Raw genomic sequence first — 23,029 nt, 5'->3', positions numbered from 1 at the left:
TCGTACTTACACCTTTTTAGAAGCACGAGGGGGACAGAACTTTTCTAGTCATACATCTTCATCCCACTATCAAGTTTCTAAACGCCTTTTATAATTATTATTACCAGTTACTTATATCTGAGTACATTGTATGCATGTAGTAGGTGTAAAATCAGGTCAGTTTGGTCAGATGCCTTATCTGCAAGGGAGCCCTATATTCAAGAAATTTGAATTAAAATAGGTATCAGACGCAGTCTCTTATAACTTCATTGCATGTGCTTTAAGCATTGCTCAATACTTTTGTGGATGGCAGTTTCAACTGGCACAGCACTGCGTTTTGCCACAGTCGCATGAGTCTTCAAAGCGGTGCTTACCAGTTGTGTTGATCCGTTTGTGTATGCATAGAGCAAGCTTTTTACTAATTTTTTTTTCGCAGTCACGTGCTTGCACTAAGCTTGTATAAGGCATTACAAAATGTGCGTCACTATCATGAACTGTTCTGTTGAGCTTAGACCTGCAAATAATAGTGCTCAGATGGCCGCACTTCTATGTTGGTGCACCGCTATCTTTGTGCATGTTCTTGTGTTCGTATAAAGCTTATATAAGCCAGTTAGAAAATGTATATCACTATGCACTGTGATATCCATTAAAGAACTGCTTGGTTGGTTTTACACATGAGAATTAGTACTGAAGCAGTGGTATTTCCATGTAGGCCCAGTGCACGCTTTCTGCGTGTTCATATGTTTGTATTAAGCTTTTACAAGAGAGTGGCAACATGTATGTCACTAATCATTGCGATATTTGTTGAAGAATTCCTGTGATGGTTTTACACCTGTGAAAAATAGTGGTCAGGATACAGTACTTGTGATGCATAGTTGAATTTATACAGTGCCAAGACTTGGGTTTTATACGTACCAAACGAAATGCATTTGTGATGATTATTACTGTTTTGATTTTGTTAAACTGTACTAAAATTGTTTCTTGCATCAATTGAGGTATGGCAATTTGTCATGCAACCAAACTGAGGACCTGAACTTGTGCATAATACAAATAAACAGCTAAATTAAGAGTATACTGCTCATATTCTCCTAAAGCAGTTTAACCAATCTTGTATACAATGCTGCGCAAATGACAGAGCTGACTGGGATTTACAGAAAGAGTTCTGCATTGGCTAAAGAACTGCCCCACACTGGAGTTGGTAATGTTGCATTTATTGGAGTAGAACAGAAAGTGCACTTCTATTAAAATTGTGACAGTCAGTGCAGAAACATAAGGCAGACGAGCAGATGTGGCACACATTTCAGGGCCGTCCACGCATACTACTGCATTTCTAGTCTTCCTGTGCTCTGCGTATAAGTCCCTGTTCAGCCAAGGTTTTTACTCCATGACAGTTGTTCTACTGAGTTCGTAGCAATATTCCAGAAAAAAATTCAATGGTTTTCAAGGACTTTCGAGGGCCCGACACAGCAACTTTAGGGACCTCGTGCGATGTGTTTAGTAGCTTGGACAGGCAATAACTTGTTCAACAACATCAATGACTTTAATGCAAACAAAAGAAAACAAAACAAATCGCATTTCACTGATTTCAAACGTGTGAAAGACTGCTAATTTGCCTTTCACCGCCCATAATTAAACGCACACAAAGGAAGGCATTTCAAGAAAGCGCTCAAAGTTTTCTGCAATAGCACAATTAACTGCTTGGACCTGCAACACTTGCAGTTTTTTAAAACTGTTTGGTTTGACAGTGTATGTGAGGTCATCTGTTGCCTCAGCTTTTCACCATCAAATAAGCAACAGTCATTTCTAATTTCTTTTTATTGTGTCTGTAGCTCTCGATTTACTCTTGACGGCGTCTCTTGGAATGCCTCAACTGTTGAGCTTCCTGCTTCTGCTCCTCCAAGTACATTTGTCGCCGCTTCCATGTGCCTAAAACTGGTATTTGCAGCTCCTTTGTAATTTTAACTTTAAGGATGTCGATTTCCTTCTGTTACCTCCACATACAATTCTCTGTGACATGCGAGAGAGTGTCAAAGAAGGAAAAATAACGCTTGGCAATGTCTGCTAAGTGTAGCCAAGTGTACAAATTTGAGGACTTTCCAGTACTTCTAAATATTCAAGGGTTTTCAATGCCTTGAAAATTGCATTTTAGAAATAAAGGGTTTTCAAGGATCGCTACAAACCCTGGATTATAGCGCCTACATAATTTTACAAGCTTATTTTGGCATGGAGTTCGGAAATACATGCTTTTTAGCTAACGGTGCACTATCTCTGTACATTGAAGCCACGAGAGCGCAACCATTTTGGAGTAAATAAAAATACTGAAAGCTTTTTAATACCACTCTTTTTTTATGGAGCTTCGTAGTGCCTAGTTAAGTTTACGAATGTGCCTGGTTTTGGTGGGCGTTTCTTCGACATTTTCTGTGAGAAGCAGATGACTAACCCCCCTATTCAGAAATGCATCTTAATACAAAGCTCATGCTTGACTTGATGTAAACGACGCCTGGTGCGAACGCCCCCCAAGACGCTCACTTCGTTTCTTTCGGTGCGTTCACGACTTGCGTCATTTAGATCAAGTCAAGCATGGGCTTCAAGTTATGATGCACTTCTGAATATGGGGGTAAGCGTGGACAATTCGGGGCAACGCACTGTGCCATTGACACTGAGAGGAAACGGGGAAAAGAAAGTTAACCCCACATGCTCCTAAACTTTTGCGTACGTGTGGTGTGCATGTATCGTGGAAGAAGAAACAGCGCAAACACAAAGACGAAAAAAAGCATCAACCACACCAGCGCTGCGTGGTGCGGTCCATGTTTTTCCGTCATCCTTGTGTTGCGCTGTTCTTCTAAAATGCTCAACCAACTAGCCGGCAAGTCCATCCTGTGCATATATATTGAACACACGCGTGAGTGTAGATGGCCTTCGAAGCTTTTAGAACGATCACTGCCACAGGATACGAGCAGTGCACGCGTAACAAGTGGACACATTAGTAATTTAAACATGCGTGCCGATGCATGTGACGCGGCAATCGGCATAAGCAGTCTCCAAATGCTGGAATGCATGCGCTTCAAAACGCTAACGATCCGCTGCTAATGCAGGATAACAGCTTACAGCGGACTGAACCAAACTCTATACTAATGCACTTGAAAAGAACGCCTACACGGCAGCGTGAGGCACGTCAAAATACCTGGTACTGACGACGTCGCAGTTGACCATTACGAATGGAACTGGCGGAAAAAACAAACAGAAATGCTCACCAGTACACGCGCAAATTAAATTCACATAGGTGGATGATTGGCACGATACTTTGCATCCGCGTATTTTCGGAGAACATATAATGTGTGAGCATTATATTACCCCTCCATCATCTTCATCTGTATATACTCATCATCATGGCCAGCGTCATCTTCTTCAGCGCGCGAGCTGCGAAATAAACCGTGCAGGCTTAACAGCTCTCTCGCAAGTGTTGCAGGCTGCTTTCGATCCCTTGGTCCTCTACGCCTTCGAGTTTCCCTGGAGCTTCGTTCAGGCCGCTGCTTGCTCCGCCTTTCCGCCAGCATGCCCCAAGAAGATCCTCCAGGAGCCTCCGGCGTCACCGTCTCTGCCCCACCGGCCGTTCCTTCATGGACCGTCAGCCCGCGGCAGCGCGATCCCACCATGTTTGCTGGCTTTCGTAGTGACGACGTTGATGACTGGCTGGACAATTATGACCGCGTGAGTGAGTCTAACCGGTGGGATGACATGCACAAGTTTCGCAACGTCGCATTCTACCTCAGTGACGTTGCCAGGACTTGGTTTCTCAACTACGAGAGCACCTTGCCTAACTGGGCGGCATTCAAACACCAGCTTCGGCAGACTTTTGGTGCTCTCAACGTTCGCTCTGAGGTCGCCAAGAAAAAGCTTGTTGGACGCACGCAACTTCCCGGGGTAACATACACCTCTCATATCGAGGACGTCCTCGCCCTTTGTCACCGTGTTGACGCCACAATGACAGAATCTGATCGTGTTCGTCACATCCTAAAGGGCATTACCCACGTCGCGTTCAACGCACTGGCGATCAAGAATCCAAATACCGTAAACGATGTGATCGCGACTTGGCAACACCTGGACGCACTTCAAGCCATCCGTTTACAACCTTTCGCCGGTGACGCGCCTCCTTCGTCGGATACCGACCTGCGTCTGATGATTCGGACTCTCATACGCGAAGAGCTCCAAGCGTGTGGCCTGCTCAGTCCTCCCGTTCTCCAGCCTCAGCCTTCGTTTCCTGGTCTGCGCGACATCATCAAAGAGGAGCTGTCCTCCATGACCTGCGCTGCGAGCTGTGGCCCTCCTAAGCCATCCACCTCGTATGCTCAGGTTGCGGCTATGCCACCAGCGTTCATTCGGACAGCGCCTCCTCTCCTCCTACTGGCACCAATCATCTGGCGGCTCTACCACCCTGTCCACCTGCCACAGGATTTTACACTACCCGGCCTACGCCACGCCCCATTTGTTATTATTGCGGTAATGCGGTACTCACCTACGGGGCAGAAACCTGGAGGCTTACGAAAAGGGTTCTACTTAAATTGAGGACGACGCAACGAGCTATGGAAAGAATGATGGGTGTAACATTAAGGGATAAGAAAAGAGCAGATTGGGCGAGGGAACAAACGCGAGTTAATGACATCTTAGTTGAAATGAAGAAAAATAAATGGGCATGGGCAGGACATGTAATGAAGGAAGATAACCGATGGTCATTAAGGGTTGCGGACTGCATTCCAAGGGAAGGGAAGCGTAGCAGGGGGCGGCAGAAAGTTAGGTGGGCGGATGAGATTAAGAAGTTTGCAGGGACGACATCGCCACAATTCGTACATGACCGGGGTTGTTGAAGAAGTGTGGGAGAGGCCTTTGCCCTGCACTGGGCGTAACCAGGCTGATGATGATGATTCGGGGGCACATATCGCGTTTTTCCGAAGACAACAGGACGAACGCCGTGGCTACAATATTTAAGAGAGAGACCCATTGCTTCCTCCGGGTCCCTACCAGCGCCGGCTCTCCCCAAGCTCACTTTCTCCACCTGGACTGGAGAAGCACTCGATCGTGAGTTGAACGGCACATTTGTTATTTTCCTGCGGTGACGACAAGCCGTGAATAGTTCTCACGTTGTCTTCTACGTTGTCTTCCTTCGTTAGTCGTAGCAAGGAATGTAAATGATGCAAACGCAAACGTATTCCAGTACTCAACAGCACAGCACACTGCAGAGAAACTTCACCCACCGCAGCCGATTCCTCAAATACATTTGGTATATATATAACCTCTAAAAGAACATGGCTGGGCGTGGTGGCGCTGTGGTGTAATGGTTATGATGTGCGCTTTGAATTCTATAGATGCGAGTGTACGTGGGTTCGAAATAGAGTATTGTGATTCTTCATAAGTATGCGATTCCCTTGACGAATGTGTTCTAAGTAGGTTATGTGAGTCGTGATTATGAAATTTGCCAAGATAATTGCGGATTAAGCGTTAATTCGCTTTCTTTTCTCCGCAGTGGCTTCGGGATGCATACGCATAGGCCGCCTTCAGAGCAGTCACGCCTCGTGGTAGGCAGCAAATAGCCAGGAAAAATGACTAAAATCCTGCATAACTTTGCTCACGCCTATTCTGAAGGCAGCTTGGAATTGGGCCGCCGTCGCTAGGGAGCCGCCAAGGGAACGGTATATCAGCGGCCGTAATTTGACATGATTTCCTGCCTGCATGCGAGGATTCTAGCCAGGACTTGGCTAAGAGGTTATTGGGAAGAGTACTAGCACTCTGTTCTGAAGGAGTACAAGCACTCTGTTTAGGGGAGTAGAAATACTCGGTCTGGCGGACTACTATTACCCCTGCGGGGAGGGTATAAGCACTCTCCGGAAGAGTACTAGCAATCCCTTGCGGTGGAGTAACAAAACTCTGTCAGGGGGAGTTGACCTACTCTCTCTCAAAGAGGGTCGATCTACTCTCGAAAAAAGAGTGAAATATGAGGCAAGCCGCTACTCCCTCAAAGAGAGTGCCAGGTACTCTTTGTTTTTAGAGTGTACCCTACGGGTAGAACGTGTGGAGGGGCAGACAAACGCAAGGACATCGCCAAGGCGCACAGTGTACAATTTTGTGCAGTATCATTGCTCCTAGTCTGTGAGCCAACGGTTCAAGGAATAAGGTCGTGGCGTGCGATAAAGGTTACGATAAGAACGACTACAAATCAGAATCCACTTTATTTCCAACACACTAGTTGGGGACCCCCAGGGAAAAAGCTGTCGTAGACAGCTCCACGGGACCTGGGGGCCTGCAGAGAGCAACAGGCAGCGGATTTCACAAATTCGAACAATTGTAAATACATACAGACATTATGAAGAAGAAATGAACTTGTTTGATACAGATGCAGCATACATGGTGGACACTATCACAGAATGCATCAGCGGTGCAGGAAATGTAGCAGCCAGGAGAAAAGAGAAAAAATTCATTGCTTCATCAGGTAATCACGCACCTGCGATTTAAACGTGCCGAGTGGGGCACTGAAATTAATGTGAGCTTTTAAGAGGTTATATAGTGTTGGTATGCAGTAATCCGGCCTAGATCTACCGTAATTTGTACGTGTACGCTGCACTGGTATTGGCCTGTTACGTATGCTGTAGTCATATGGGGAATGTTCTGTATCGCTTGGGAGTTTATTTTTATACATAAAAAGAGATAGTTTATAGTCATATAACTTAGACGCTTTAAACATATTACGTTCAATGAATAGGGGACCAGTGGGTAATAGATTCTTAATACCTTCTTTTAGAGTCGCTCCAGCTTGTTATAGTTGGTGGTCGTTGTAGTGCCCCAAACTAAAGTGCAATATGAAAAACGTGAGTAAAACTTACCATAATAGATTGCATTCTTTAGTCTAATTGGAATTAATTCCCTCAGTCTGTAGAGGCAATCAATTGCTTTGCCTAATTCATTCGTGCATGTTCCAAGACATCGTTTCTTCGAACCAAACCCCCCAAAATTTTTCAGATGCAACGCGGTGCAGGGCCATTCCTTGAAAGTTTAGGGTGAGTTTGAAGTCACTTTGTTTGTTGAGAGGTTTAAAAATATTATATTTAGTTTTGTTAATATTTAAGGTTAATCTGTTTGAGTTCAACCCCTGTTCAAGGTTAATTAGGTAATTGTTTGTCTTTAGGTGGGCTAAAGTTGGTGCGGAAAAGAAAATATTAGTATCATCAGCATACATGACCAGTTTGGGAGAATTAGGCACATCACATAAGTGATCGATGCAAAGTATAAACAATAAGGGCCCTAGAATCGACCTCTGAGGTACTCCATGTTTTACCTCAATAGTCGGAGATGACAAGCCATCGAATTTCACACACCGTTTTTTATTGTAAAGATAGTTCTTTATGAGATCATGGGCGACGCCGCCTACGCCATAGTCTTGCAGTTTTGACAGCACAATATTATGATTTGCAAAATCAAATGCTTTTCTTAAATCAATGAAGAATCCCACAGAAAAAAGTCTGTTTTCGATGTTGCTAAGAATTTAATTTTTGATTAGTAATAACGCCAGTTCAGTAGAATTCCCTTTCTGGAAGCCGTATTGTGAATCATTCACAACACGGTATTTAGTGAGAAAATTTTTGAGCCGTGCATGAATGACATTCTCAAAAACTTTGGACAAGATGGGCAGAACAGATATCGGTCGGTAGTTTGTTATATCACTGACGACTCCACCTTAGTGAACAGGGGGGTTAGACGTGCCAGTTTAAGGTCAGAGGGAAATATACCAGGTGAAATTAACCACACTGCCTTCTTTTTGACAGATACGAACCTAGGTACGTCGGATGCACAATGTAGTGACCGAAGGACCGACGTGTATTCAAGAACAGGCTTCACAAGGAATTTACAGGCTTCTTTCTAGTTTACATTCCTTAGTTGCGCATTTTATAGTTTTCAGGTAAACCAAATTTCTATGTGACTCAAATTGAGTCAACAAATCTGTGCTTCTTCAGATAGAGAGCAAATGTCACGCCAATAAATTTTTATTGACTTACCCTGGTTTAGCTGCGTTCACAACGCCCACATGTGAAGATCAATGGTTGTTTTTTGTTAGTGAACAACATCGTTACTGTTTTGTTGAAGTTAACTTCTAGGTGCCCCGTCTTGCTGCACTGTAGTGCCCCGAATAACTCTTGCAACATCATTCATATAAATAATAAATAAAAGAGGTCCAAGCACGGTGCCTTGGGGCACATTAGAAACCAGCAAGATGGTTCTATTGGCGGTATTTCCGGGCCGTCGTATTTGGCGAGAGCGATAGGACCTCCGAAACTGGTTGCCCGAGAATAATGCTAGAACACTGCAGATCGGTAACCTCGCACTAATACACATTTCAACGTTCCTGCAATCCTACGCGTGGCTACCTAATTCTTCCCAAGGCACCTGACTGCCGCAAGGTTCTTTGGTTCAGAAATCAAACATTTCGAAAAAAGTGAAAGGCAATTAGGTATCTCTACGTGGATGAATGAGAAAGCGTTGACAGGGTGTCTACCAAGTTGACATTTCCAAATTCCCTGAGTTTTCCAGGTTTTCCCTGAGCACCTTTGCAAAATTCCCTGAATGAGCCAGAACTTTGTTTTACGCCAAGAGAGGCTGACACCACGTTGTCCGATGCTGTCACTCTCTAGTAAGCATGCTGAAAAAAATGACTTAATCCAGTTTGAATAGTAAGGGGTAATATCTATTTTATTTAAAAAGAAAACAGAAGGAAGGTGTTAGTAAAATGCACAGCGAAAGAAATGGTAAAACCCATTCCAAATTGAGTCGAACATTTTAATGAAAAGGAGATGCATACATAAGTAAATATTTTTTTAATATGAGCTATTTCTATCAACTGATAGCAAGCTCATCTGTATGAGGCCTCAACTTTGTCACAACTAAGGTTCTCTCTCAGCAGCTGGGAAGTCAACCTCAACTGTCCTGACATACTCTCTGCCCGTACACAACATCTCAGTGTTGGGTTTCACTGCTTAAAACAGTTTATTTTGGTTTGGATGAGGGACATCTGCATCTCGGCGTCTACCAACACTTAGATATTTGTAGCTCAAGCTCCTTCAAAAAGGCGGCGGCACGCTTCCGTTCCCGTTAATTTAATTCCTCAGTGCGTCGGTCCTTTCTGTTCTCATCCTCCTTCTACCACGCTTTAACCACATGGATCATTTGAAGCATCCTCTTGGTCAGTTGTACAGTCAACGTCCGATTTTTCTGATTCCCTAGGGGCCGCAAAAACATCCGAAAATCGGGCAGTCCAAAAGTAATGAATGCCTGTCTTTAACTACCCTTAAGGGCTGAAATTGACCCAGGCACGCCCGAAAAAGCTCTTAAGGCCTGCCAGTACACTTACTAGGCATATCGGTGCTCGTACTCTGACAGCAGATGGGGGTGCACGTGTGTATAATTAAGGAATACATACTGTGGCCCGTGACAATTGCCCCTTCCCACGCTTGTGCTTCACCGCCTAACACTACTGTACCGAGGCGAAGCTAACTTTCGAAGACTGGCTTTACGCAACGCGTTGTGCTCTGCGAGCTTCAAAGCCAATCGCGAGGATTACCAAGGCAGAGTCGGTGCCATTGCTGACAGCGACGATTTCTTTCAATGAAAAACACGGCATCGCATGGCAAGAAGCTTAATAGCGAACATAGAAGCAGCTAGGCCTAACGTTGCCGCGGCGGTGGTTACGGCTGCCAGCGGATCTGCGTGCGAGAGTGCCGGTTCGAGGCGGCGAGATAATCAAAATAGCGGCAGTGGCGGCTTTGATTAATGCCATTTCTGACCTGCAGTCAGGGCAATATACATTGACTATATGGAGTACGTGGTGGTGCCACAAAGCCGTGCAAATTATCGGGCATGTCCGAAAAATCGGACGTCTACAAAATCGGTCATTAACTACTCTGGCAATACATCGTGCCGATGACACGGCGTCAATGACGATTCGTTGCGATTCCTCTGTTACTGGAGCCAGTATTACCACGACTTTCATTCCCATTCAATAAAGTTACAGCTTTTCAGATTTTCTCCCTCTGCTAAGTGCCGTCAGCGCCTTAGCAGAGGGAGGGGCAGTATATAGAAACGCTGGCATGATGAGAGGCATTAGAGCCATGGGGCAGGGGGGGGGGGGGGGAAGGGTTGTTTTGTAAGTGTCCACCTAGTGGACATGCCCATTTCGTGTGTCGCTGGAGTGCTCACTGGCTGGGGGCGCCCGTCTTCTTCAAACGCGTACCCCAGCCCAGCCAATCAGAAAAACAGCAGCAGACGACATGGACAAGTCCACTAGGTGGACACTTGCAAAATACCCCCCCGCCCCTCCCTCTGTGACAACGTGACTTTTTGTACGCTCTCCGGCCATACCGCTGGATTCTCCGTTTCATGAGTCATATAACGCTTGCGCATTAACATAAGTACAGAACTATAATTCAAACAGTGCTCATCCTGTGTCCTTCCTCTTTGTTGTGTTGCCGGTGTTTTCTGCGCTTGTTCAAAGACTGTATCAATTCCAACTCGCCCAGCTTTCCACCTTACTAAATTAAAACGTTCTAGGCCGCTTCAATGCTGGCGTAAGCTAAGTTGAACGTGAGTCATGTGTTCGTCTTATTTCGTGTAACGTTATCCGCTGATATACGCTGCGCTGACAATATTTACATTCTTTCGCAGACTAGCCCCCACAGGTCATACGAATAAAACAAGATCATTTTTTCAACAAGTGAATGGACGCGGTTTGCGCGAGAACACATCAATTGTTCTCGGATTTAGCTACAAAACAATTACATCAACCTGAGCCACCGTTTTCATAATTGTCTCCTTTGTGATCATTGCTGATTATCATCGATTAGCATAACGCCATGTTGGCTTCGACTTAGGTAGGCTGCTGTTCGCTAAGGCACCAGCGGCAGCTTGCAATAACCGCTGGATACCAAAACAACTGACTGTCTGTTACGGGCAGTGCGTGCTTTGCACGGCCAATTTATTCGTTTTGACTGCAACTCGATGATCGACAGCGACCTCGTCACGTCGACGCTAGAGTTCTTATCCGCAATATAATAGCTAATATAAGTGCGTTTTCAACACCTCATATTCCACCATTATGTTGCCATGGGGACGGTAATGAACCAGAGTTGCGGCTAAGTGCGTTTGGCAGCCGGACTAACGCTCGTGGCGCTGTGAAGGTGCCGAAGGCCCAGCGACAGCGCAAGGTTGCCGCAAACAGCAGCTCGAAGGTGAGATAAACGACGGCTGCCTGCGGGGTAGCGATCAGCGAGCGCGGTTGCGGAGCCGAGGTTGGGAACCCTCGCTTCCGGTCCCGCCACAAATTAGCCTGTCATAAATGGCCAGCGGGTGCGCAATGGCTTCCACGCAGCGACGCTGCATATGCACGAAGCAGGCGCCACGGTTCGACAAGCGTTTGCAGCGCAAGACTGAAGGAGGAGCGCGGTATCGAGCAACGCGAGTGCACGACCGCCCAGAGATCCGCGGCAGCGATGGTGCAAAGGCGCAGCAATATTACGCGGACAAGGAAAGGCGCGAGAAAGGAAGAACCGGAAATTGCCGCTACCGACGGCCGTGAAGCGGGGAGAGAGGGCGCAGACGGCGCACGTGCTCTAGCACCGGTTCAGATAAACATCGCAGCAAACCTGCAACTAGCGGCACCTGAACCCGCTACGGTCCCCTATAGTCAATAAAAGAAAGAAGAATGACAAAAAGGCATCAAAAGAGTCGCGGGCTCCGACACGCGCAACTGCAAAAGCAAGAAGGGCTGCGTAAGAGGGGAACCCCCGAGCACAAGCAAGCATACGAAGACAGCCGCAGGGCGCGGGCGTCTCCTCCGGAAGCCGCTTCCGCATGACAAGGACGTGAACGCGGCCCATTGAGCTTCCGCTAACTGCACGGAATTCGTTCTTTCTATGGCCTCTGCCTTGAGCGTGTGCTTGTTTTTTTCTCGGGTTCTCTTTTTCAACGTCCACCGTTTTCACGGGACACACAGCGTGGGTCTCCATATTAAAGTTGCTGGCTCTTGTCTACAACATTACACAACATCAAATTCCGGCAATTCAGCGAAAGGAGACGGGAGAAAAAAAACGAGAAAAGCAACTCAGAGCAAAAAGGGAAAGAGCAGAAACCTTCAAACTTGCTTGCACAAGCTATATACAGTTCCTTGGCGCGGCAGATTCCTTTCAGTCCACGTTTGAAAAGTCGATGATCCATGTTGCGCGTGAAAATCAGTCAAGAATACACGTCCTCGTGACTCTTTTTCAGAGTGCAGCTCTTAGGCGCCTGCGGCGAGCGTCGGCGTAACCGAACGAACCAGCACAACAGCGAAGAATGAAAGGGGAACGCCGAGCGCAGAGGGGCATGAAAGACGCGAGGAGGAATGCGGAAGAGGTGGGTATGTCGAAAGCGTGAGAAGCAAAGCGCAGCGCTGCGACAATGCGTACGAGATGGTGGCACAGTAGTGCGCTTTGGCTGGGAGGTCTGTCTGCAGCGGCTGCTGTGAATTTCGCCCACGCGTCACCGACGCGCTGCCTTTTGCGATCTCCATCTTAGCGAGGCAGTCGGGCCACACTTGGCTCCGTCTGCAACGTGCCGCACGAGACAGGTTGTCCGCGCCAGCCTATATATCGCGAAATGAAAACCCGTATACAGATGAGCTCAAATTTTGTATTAACCGGTATAGTATTCACCGGTGATTTTTTTTCAATGAGAACAGCCATGTGCTTCGCGTTGCTTTGCACAGCGGGAATGCAAAAGAAGTTAACGATTATGGAATTCCAGTACACGAATACCGCGAATAACGGCCATGCACGATATGAATGACAACCCGCTTTTATTCACGCAGGCTTTTCTATCCGGGCAAGAAACAACGTGGAATGCGCTTCCGACATGCTGGTATGATAACTGCGCTTGGCGTAGCTAGGCGCCAATGACATTTACCTGCACGACACACGTGCAGTTTACAGTTCCATCAGAGTGCACTCTGCGGAAATGACCGCATGAGCGCACACAGTGCAAGGACGCTAACAAATGGTGCATGCTGAATGCAGCTCAGCAGCTCGCGGTTCGCAGGAGACATTGTCCCGTTAAGCAATGCTGGAAGTGACACACATACGCGCTGTGAGTTCCGCAGCTGGTGCACCATTTCTATGCAGTCAGGCAAGGGAGGTGCCGCCGCATGTGCAGCCATGGGCAAAAGTATGCGGACCAGGGATTGCGCGATGGAGCCGATTTTTTCCTGTGCCTGTGAATGCAACTTGAAATTAGGACTGCAGTCAAAACTTGGTATTGCGAATTTTCTAGAGTGCTCGTAAATTTCAGTTTATGCATGTTAATTACAGGGAAATTTAGTTTTTTTCGGCGACCCTGTGTCGGTCTGCGTCGACGCGAAAGTGGTGCACACCAGTTAATTCGTTTTATTTATGTTTCGTGCAATGGTCATTTCTGTCCTAAAAAAGTATACCGTAAAAAGTTCCGGCAGCACCCATCTCACGATGAATGCCGACGACAACGCGGTTAGCGGTAAAGGAATGTGGGGACACACAGTATGCACACCGCAGACATAGGCAGTACATGCTGCTAAGCACAATACCACGTGATACCCCGACACAGTATATCAATTTTGAAATCACTGCACTTCCCTTGAAGCTCAGTAGTACTTCGTTGCAATGGCTATCCATCAAACAGGCGCGCTCGACGTGGAGGTGTGCCGATGGGGCTCTACAGCTTTCACATGTAAGTCTGCACACCTTTGTGCCCGTCCATTGTGTGGCACTGCAAACGAATAGACGCGTCTCATACACGCAGTGCTGAAGGTGTCTGTGCCGGCACGTGCTCTCTTCTCGGCAAGACAGCAGTCATCACATAAGTAGTGGCACAAGCTATGTAATCAGACAGTTTGGCTCACTAGGCGAAAGGCGCTTGACACACCGCAAAGCGGGTACAATTCCCCAAGACTGCTAATTGTGTCAAAAGGAGTTCGTAGCCCAATCGTTAGAGCATCGGACTCTTGTGACATAGCCCGCTTTTCTGGACATCAAGGTTTAGTTCACGTGAGAGCCAACACGTGGCGTATTGACCTTAAGCTTTTCAAACTTACCCCGGTGACGCAGTGATGACGTCAACGAAACAAAAATAAAAGCATTAAAAGCTATCCCTGCGCACCGAACTTCTCCACAAAACTTATCCCACCGGCATTATCCGTGTTCTTGATAAAAAGAGTAGCCGCTCGTCCGCTGGAAATGATTTGTCACCCTCAAAGCGTTTAGTCGCGTCGAGGCAAACCAAGTAATGATTGATTGTGCGCTTTTCAAAGGCTTCCCGAAAGGTAGCCACGTTTTTTTTTTTTTTTTTTTGCTACGGAGTCAACGGGCTATGGTAATCGTCGGAATCACATCGCGGCAGCTTCAGTCGGAACCACTCTGTAAGGATATATATCTTACACCGTGGTCGGAACATATTCTTAGCGTCCGAACGTCGCACAGCGTCATCGAGAAACGCCCTCGTGGACAGCTTTTGATTTTGACCTATCGTTTTCGTTCAGGTTCCACCAAATATTTCCCTAGCAATTCTGCTATGCGCACTCATGGGCGACCACAACAGCTGCAAATCCAGAAAAGATGTGCTTGATTGTTAAGATGGACACATGAATAAGTTGGTTTTGCGCCTTGAGGCAAAAGGCACAGCACAAGACTTGTGCAAACAGTCTAGCATGCTATGGCCGAAGCTGCTCACAATACAAAGGCACATTTACTGGCCACAGGGCCACGCACACCTTTGGGTATGACATATACAGTACTTGCATTTAGTTTTCAGAGTACCATCCCGTCCCGGTTATCTATGTGCGTAAAAGAAGACCGCGATTTAAGATTATTTTTTGAGCAGCCTTAGAGCAGGAAAATAGCGAGACTTAATTTTTTTTCTTTCTGTATAACAACAAACTCAATGTGAATGCGCGCGCATATATTCAGCCATTCTTGTCACGCACGTCAAGAAATCGGGTGCCTACAATCTACTTCCGTATCAAACGCGCACAAAAGTTTTCAAATACCCATTTTCCCCGCAAACTCTTACTGATTGGAATTCACTACCTCAGCAGCAATGTCTGCCCTCTCCTTGTGCCTCGCGAACGAAACGAATGGCTCGTGCGCGTTCAAAACGTTCCGCCACACCGGAATATCAGCTGCAAGGTCTCTTGGCAACGCTAACCAAACGCCCGACTCGTGTGTTTCCCTACTCTGCTTCACAGATCACACACTCACTAAGGCTTTGCACCTGCGTGGTTCGCGCGGTGTGCGGAGCTTATCTAACGCGCTTTGATGCACTCGAATCGGAACGCCAGGGTCATGCATCGGCACCAACAAATTGTACACGTGCTCAGCTGCATCAGTTGAGCCCTCGGCACTTTGCGCCGGCTTTCACTGAAGGCAGCCGGGCTGAAGCCCCGTGCAACGCAGCACCTACGGCAGAAGCCGATTTTATCATTTCCTAAAGATAAGCACCACTAATGCTTAAAATTATGGGGTTTACGTGCCAAAACCACTTTCTGATTATGAGGCACGCCGTAGTGGAGGACTCCGGAAATTTCGACCACCTGGGGTTCTTTAACGTGCACCTAAATCTAAGTACACGGGTGTTTCCGCATTTCGCCTCCATCGAAATGCGGCCGCCGTGACCGGGATTCGATCCCGCGACCTCGTGCTCAGCAGCCTAACACCACAGCCACTGAGCAACCACGGCGGGTCACCACTAATGTTCGCTTCCATAAGCGCTGGGACAATGCTAAGGCTAGAGGCCTGAGCTCGTTAAAGATTTTTTTCATGAGTAATTGAAGGCGTTACGCGCTCGGAAAGCAGGTAACGCTGTTTTACGGTTCCTTGGTATTTGAGAGCGCAGCTCTTGGGCGCCAGTTCCTGCGGCGAGAGCCAGCGTTGTCCCTCGTAAGCGAGCGAACGCGCAGCGCAGCCGGAGGAGAGCACGATGAGGAAAGCGGAGGCTGCAGTGAAAGCATGAGGCGGAAAGCTGGGAAGAGTGCGGCGAAAGAGCGAGGAGGAAAGCAGAGCGCCGCACCAGACTACGAGATAGCGCCATAGTAATTGTAATCTGATTGTATCCGCGACGCGAAATGTGTAGTACTTTCCGGAAGCCACGCGGGCACCAGCGATCAGACGGGAACCTTCGACGAGTCATGTATGAAAACGGACGCGCTTGACCCGCTGATCTGATTTTCGACGATCGCCGACTTGACTGCTACTTCCTTTGCATGAGATAGATTGTCTGCCCCAGCCAATATGTCGCGAAATGAAAACACGTACAGAGCTGCACTCAGATTGCGCACTAAGCGTGCATGATACAAACTCAGCTGTCCAGTGCCGAGTATCTGGTGGAAGAAAATGTGCAGAAGGAAACTCACGTGGGTCGGGCTGACGTTCGACGATGAGGAAGGCTCTCTGCAGCCGGAGCATCCCCCGTCGCCCTGCAAGGAATAAGGACAGCAGTCAGGGGTGCTGTCCCAGTCCATAACACGCACGTCACCGTTTGTCGGATTGTTGCTTAAGAGATGTTGAAATGAAAGCAGCGGCGACTTAAGGGCCAGTCTGGCACGAAATTACAAGAGTGCGCCCCCCCCCCCCCCCCCCCCCCATAATGCCAACGGCGAATGCTTATTTTTCCTCATCGTTTAGTCGAATAAGAGAGTGATGAGTTGTTAAACGTTAACTTGCGTGCGACACTGCTGTTTTTCTGCACAGTACACAGAACACACAGCGAGACGTGTGTGCTTGAGGCATCGTTTCGCGCCATTGTTCATAACTTCCATGACGGTTAGCATTGTCATTGCCTCACACGGCACATCGCACCGTGGCAGAAATGGAAAATGTTAACCGAATTATGGCGTTGCACGTGCCAAAACTACAATTTCATTATGAGACATACCGTGGTGCCAAACTCTGCATTAACCTTGACCCGAGGGTTTTTGACGTGCACCTAAACCTGAGTACACGAGCGTTTTACAAGGAAGCTGTTAACCTCTCGTTGGTCAGCACTTTTCGTGTCATCGACCGTGGGAAAACATGTAGGTCGATACCGGATGTAGTGCAACACCGGGCCGACCCACGGCGAAGGTGAAGCCGGCTTCAAACACTCAGCAAAGTCAGGCGAAAAGTGCACACATTCTTTGGAATCACGCATACAACATACAAAACAGCATTCGTTTCAATAAAAAATGAACAAAATTACAAGCATCCGAATCACAATTAACTGATGATAAGGTGTTCCCTATAACAGTGCGAACGGCGTAGCGCTCATCCTTCCCCGGTAAAGGTTACTGTGCACAAGCTACCGCGGCGACGGCAACTTGCGACGCAGGTAGTGACGTCACTAGGCTTTCGTATACAAACGAACCAACCTGGCAACTGATTTCATTCTTGTTGCAGCGCCGCTATGAGTAGGCAACACATAGTTAGGACTTCCGAGGAGCAGCGTGAAACCAGGAGGGGCAAAGGAAAAAAAACGGAAATACGACCACCGGCGGCGCGCCGTCAAAATTACTATTGCTCCAATTACTGTAAATTACCATTTCTGCCATTACTATAAATCAATAAACATTGCATACCCCACCCACCCATTGTAGTAGTAGTTTCCAACAGCTTCGCCAGACATCCACTTTCGCAGGGCCGGGATTGGAAGTCCTTTTTTTTTATCCCCGTTGTAATGCGACTGCCACGTTGTGACTGGCACAACGTGAAATGCTTGCATTATTTGACTAAAACCACTGCTTCGATGAGGGTCCGTGTATTTATCTAAATGTAAATTATGTGCTGTGACAGCATTAAGCATGCAGCTGTATAGTAATGGCTGGGGAAATGATGTGCGAAACTAATGATGAATGTGGCAAGCTTTCATGTAGTTGCAGCTGTGCAAAGAAGTGATGCCTATTGGGATGGTTTTACAAGGCTATAATCTACATTTCAAGAATGCCCAATGTTAAGATGTGGTAGGTGCACGTTAGACGGCACAGCAGTAGCATAGTCTAGAACAATAGGATGCACAACTGCGATGCAGGTGAGCCAAATAAATGGTCGCGCGTTTAGCTCGACATTCGAAGGCCGGCTTCGATGCTGTCATGTCATACCCGCTTGACGCAGCATTTTGACCCCAGTTTAATATTTTTTTTTAATTGGGACTCCCTCCGCGAAAGCACACTGGGCCGCAACTGTGGCGTCAATAGTGCATTGCGAGAGCGCAACGAACCGGAAAACTGGGACGACAACCGAAATGCACGTCTTCTTCCGAGTGACACGCCACAGTATGTACAATTAGCAGTGCACCTAAATTGACGAAAGGCACTCAAAAGTACGTAGTATCAGCAGCCGAAGTCAACGCGAAGAAAATGTCACTTGACCTCCAATGTAGCCTCAACAAACGCATGGAAATCACAGAACCGAATCTGACCTACAAGGTTTTATCTGCCTCGTTCTGGTGTCGGTGCTGATGGTACTACGTACTGCTTGCGCAATCCACGGCTCCGCTCAATTACTTGCATTTTCTGGATTTGCTGAAAAACAGGCATTACCCCAGCAACCGCCATACCTTAAGAAAAAAAGAAACAAAGAACAACGCAATCTGGCTAGCGGCGCAATTTAGACGGATCTTTCTGATCCTTTTTTGGTTTTCTTTTTTTGTTTTTATTTGGCGTCCAAAAATCGCCGCGATCCGTGCGAAGCAGTTGCAAAGGGAGATCGACACCTGGACTGCAATTTCCATCGCATGCGACCAAAAGCTCATGTCCAGTGCGATAAAAACTGCATCATGTGAAACGGCCCGTTTCTCAACCTTGTTAAGAACGGCCAGCTGCAGTGCGAAGTTTTGCCAACCCGTTGTGACTGTGGAGGCAACATCCCGGGAAAATCGCCGCCAACCTCTAGGCACGGCGTGTCTAAATCGACTTGTGTCGGGGAACGATACGCGCATCCCCCACTCTCCGCCGCTTCAGCTAGGATGCGTTCGATGAAGCAGGCTTTGTGCTGAAACCGCCGCCAACCTCTAGCCTCATCGCCGTTGTGACGGAATGAGTCCGGCGGGCTAACTATTGTTACCAAACTCCCCAACGCGGACCTGATCTGCTACGGGTGCGCGAGTTGCCGCGGGAACGCCGTTTTGCACTCCTTCCCACGCACCGACCAAGAAGCAAGACAACGCGCTACTCGGAACGGCTCCGAGTTCTACGGGGCCCCTCTGGCGTCGGCTCCGGACCATCGCCCCTGTGTGTATGCGTGTGTCCGTGTGTGTGTGTAAACCGTGCCGCGGAAAGCCGGCTAGTTTGCGATGACTAAACGAACGTTCGCATCACCTTGTATCGGGAGAGGACCGAGTGTTTAAAAACCGCTGTTGTGCGGCTGCTCAGGACACTCTCTCTCAAGCAGTCATGTTAGACTGATGTACTTTCTCAAACAGTCATGTTAGACTGATATAAATACTGTAAATAAACCCATATTCCTCGTTCTCAATGAGAAGCAGTCCTTCCCTTCATCAACGTCCTCGGCGTGGATAAGTTGGACGACGGCATGGGGCAGCTACCTTCTAATTCATGCCCGACTCCAATCTTGACAACGGATCACGAGCGATGGGAGTGAGCCCCCAATCCTGACAGCCTTCCTGGCTGCGCCGGTAGATAGCGCGGACAGTTGTCGGGCGAAAGAGGAGTCCCGCTGCAGCACACGCATCCCACGTGACTTGTTTAGACAATGCGTTGTGTCGGTCTATTGATTCGATTATTACTATCGACATTGGTCGTGAGATGGCTTTCTCCAACTTTATTCCTAATTTCTGCCCTTTTCCAGATATTCCTACGAGCTGAAAGGGACGTCAACTTTTGTTCAGATGGCCCAGTTTGTATTTTCGTTGAATGCAAAGACGAGCCGCATTAGCAACAACGTCAGACACCTATCTGTAAAGCCTCTACGAAACAAGCTGCAGCCTCTTTTGCCAAGTTGTAAACAAGGATCTGACTGACAGTGCGCACGCATGCGTTGTGTGTTCTCTGTTGCATGTATGTGGGTGTGTGTTTGTGGGCGGGCAAGCATAACTTGAATGTCAGCAAGCCATGCACGAACTAAACCAAGCCAAGATTCTGCTGCACAAGAACAGTGTCTAAATGCAAGCCCATGACTTCTTTTTTTCACGGCGACCGTCGGTCTGCACCCCACCGCATCAACGAAGAAAAAGACGAGGAAACAAATAAAAATGACTACGCGAGAACGCAAGACCGAACGGCAGAAGTTAGCGCACAAGTTGTTGCACTAGTCAAAAGTGCTGTTGAAGCTACCAGAAAAATGAAACGCTGCTCGAATGAACTGGCCGCTGGACCGCTGCTACTTTCGCCTGCACCACGAGAAGCAGCAGCGGGAATCCAAACGAGGAGCGGCAAGCACTGACCAGGACGGAAACGAGCTCAAGCGAAGCGTTTGCGGCTCCGTATATCTGCTCGCAAGCGGGAGCAGGCGATCGTCAGCGGACGGACGTTCGCGGCCCGATGATAACAGGTATCCAAACGTCGCTCCCGCACGACGGAGGAAAGTTGAACCGACCGCATCGCAAGAGTGGAGGAAAAACAAAATATTGCCTGAAGAGTAACGACTTAGAAGCAGGCTCAAGGAAAGGCTAAAGCAACCCACACGGCAATAGAGCAAAGTGGTGGGAGGCAAAAGCAGACACGGAGAGGCGCTAAGGGTGGCGGCCTGATCGAACGCGTCCCTAATGACGTCCCCAAAGGCCGTCCGATAACAATGGTAGAGCGATCAATCAGCCGAGTGCCCGGCTATCCCCGATCACCGGTGGTCGATTGCAAGCGCGCACTCGACTACGGCCACGGGCAGCAGCACCGCGTTGGGAAACCGCTCTGCGATGATGGCGGTGCTCAAGAGAGCGCGAAAACCCAGTGCAGCACCAGGCCTGGCGCTGCCGTGGCCGCAGACATGTTCAGATCCAAGGGCTGCAGCACGGCGGCGCAGACGTGACATTCCCTGACGCTGTTTGACAAAGGGCCATCGAACAGGCTGCATTGACTGCAACGGCCATGTAAGCCTCCCCTTGTGGTGATCTTCTTCACCGATATCGGTACTCGCGAGACTCGTCTTCCTACTCCATGTAGCTTTTATAGACGACATCACAAGCGCATCTCAAGCGACAATGAAAAAAGAAATCACCGAGTACTCGACCTGCTACTACTAGCACGGCAAATGCAGCAGCAACATCTCGATTGCCTAGAGACGTCAGTGGTTACCTATTTGACGACGACCGGCGGTCAGGGCCAGGCATCGAGTGAATAAATAACGACTGAGCAACTGAGGTCCTCAATCGTCTGTTAGTATTCATCTCCAACATTCTTGGACGGGACAACGCCATCACACCATCCTATTTTCAACATTAAAGTGGCCCTGAACGACTTTTTACCGAAGTGGAGAAATGCATTTGAAGTGAAAATAGGCTATTTCAGAAATATTTTGCCACAAAAAGTACTTCAAGGCATTCGGAAGAAGCGTAATTATTGGCAATCAAACAGCGCTTGCGCTGTGCTTCCGTGCCTTCTCCGATGTCTTGCACAGCGAAGGCTACGACGCAGTGCAAGGGCGTGTCCACAACGTTCCGCCTTCTAGATGTCACTGTGACGCGCAGTTCAAATTTCATTTTGGAGACGCCACGACTTCCGCATTTGGTTCCTGCGACGCGCTAAACAAGTCAAACGCGGTTGACCCCAGAGAGTCGCAGGATTCTAAGCCATGGATGGATGGATGGATGTTATGAGCGTCCCCTTTGGAACGGGGCGGTGGGTTGCGCCACCGAGCTCTTGCTATTATACCGCTTAATGTCTTACCTAGGTTAAACAATAAAAAAGAGAAAAAAAAAACTACGAACCCCACCCAAATTTTCTGATCCCCCATTTTGAACTGTGCTTTTGTACGTCTCCGTTTTTTGTCGTTTCCCTACTTTTCTTCCACCAATCCTCTAATCGCCTCTTACTAATGCTTATTGCGGACATGTTTACTTCTCCAATGCTCTCGCTGAATCCAAGTGCTTCAAGGAGGCCAGTGGCGCTTAAATCAACCACTGCGTAGACGTCTTCATATTCTAATAAAACATGCTCCGTAGTCTCCCTAGCTTTACCGCAGCAAGCACATGCTTCTTCCGTCTTATATCTCGTTTTATAGGTGCGTGTTCTAAGGCATCCTGATCTCGCTTCGAAAAGTAATGAGCTTCGCTTTGAGTAACCATCAATTGTTTCTTTCCTGATTTCGTTTTTTCCTCTTAAGTAGTTACTCATGGCAGGTTTCTTTTCCATTGCCGCCACCCATGAGATTATTTCAGCCTCTCTGACTTTCCGCTTGACCTTCTTTGTTGCTGTGTTGCCCACCCTACAAGCCGCATACTTGCTGGTAAGCTTCCTAGTTCTTTTCCTCCACTGTGAATCAATGTTTTTCCTGTACAGATACCTGGAACACTCTCTTAGCCCATTTACCTTCTACCATATCCCTCAGCCGTTCTTCATACTAAATTTTACTGCGAGCTTCCCTCACTTCAAAACTAGTCCAGCCTATGTCACTCTGCACAGATTCACTTGTAGTGTTCCCGTGAGCGCCCAATGCGAGGCGACCCACTGACCTTTGGTTCCCGTCGAGTCATGACTGTACCCCTGATTTAAAGCAAACAACCGCATTTCCAAAAGTAAGTCCTGGAACCATTACACCTTTCCACATACCTCGGAGGACCTCGTACCTATTGTGTCCCCATAGCACTCTGTGCTTCATTATGACTGCCATTTCTCTTCCCCTTATTGTTTTTTCCTGTGTTTCCATATATCTATTGCCTTCGTCTATCCATATACCAAGATATTTATATTCTGTTACCAGAGGTATTTCCTGGCCCTGTATCTCCACTGTCTGTTCACTGTTTTCATTGAATACCATAACACCTCAATTTCTAACACTAAATTTCAAACCTAAATTGTTGCCATCCT

The 23,029-nt window shown here is 47.7% G+C and overlaps 1 protein-coding gene across 3 annotated transcripts in view; it reads right to left on the bottom strand.

The window, feature by feature from the left end:
• The window catches only part of Tmtc3 (Transmembrane O-mannosyltransferase targeting cadherins 3), a 789,094-nt gene that overhangs the window by 493,955 nt on the left and 272,110 nt on the right, over positions 1 to 23,029 (bottom strand). For all 3 annotated transcript variants that reach the window (XM_050185292.3, XM_050185293.3, XM_055074786.2), the window contains one exon: positions 16,430 to 16,492. In XM_050185292.3, coding sequence (XP_050041249.2) covers positions 16,430 to 16,492 — 63 coding nt within the window. The remainder of the gene's footprint in view (positions 1 to 16,429; positions 16,493 to 23,029) is intronic.

The sequence above is a fragment of the Dermacentor andersoni genome, chromosome 4 (assembly GCF_023375885.2).
Source record: "Dermacentor andersoni chromosome 4, qqDerAnde1_hic_scaffold, whole genome shotgun sequence".
Taxonomy (NCBI): Eukaryota; Metazoa; Arthropoda; class Arachnida; order Ixodida; family Ixodidae; genus Dermacentor; species Dermacentor andersoni.
The sequence above is the reverse complement of the archived record's forward strand: the minus strand, read 5'-3'. Positions and strand labels throughout refer to the sequence as shown.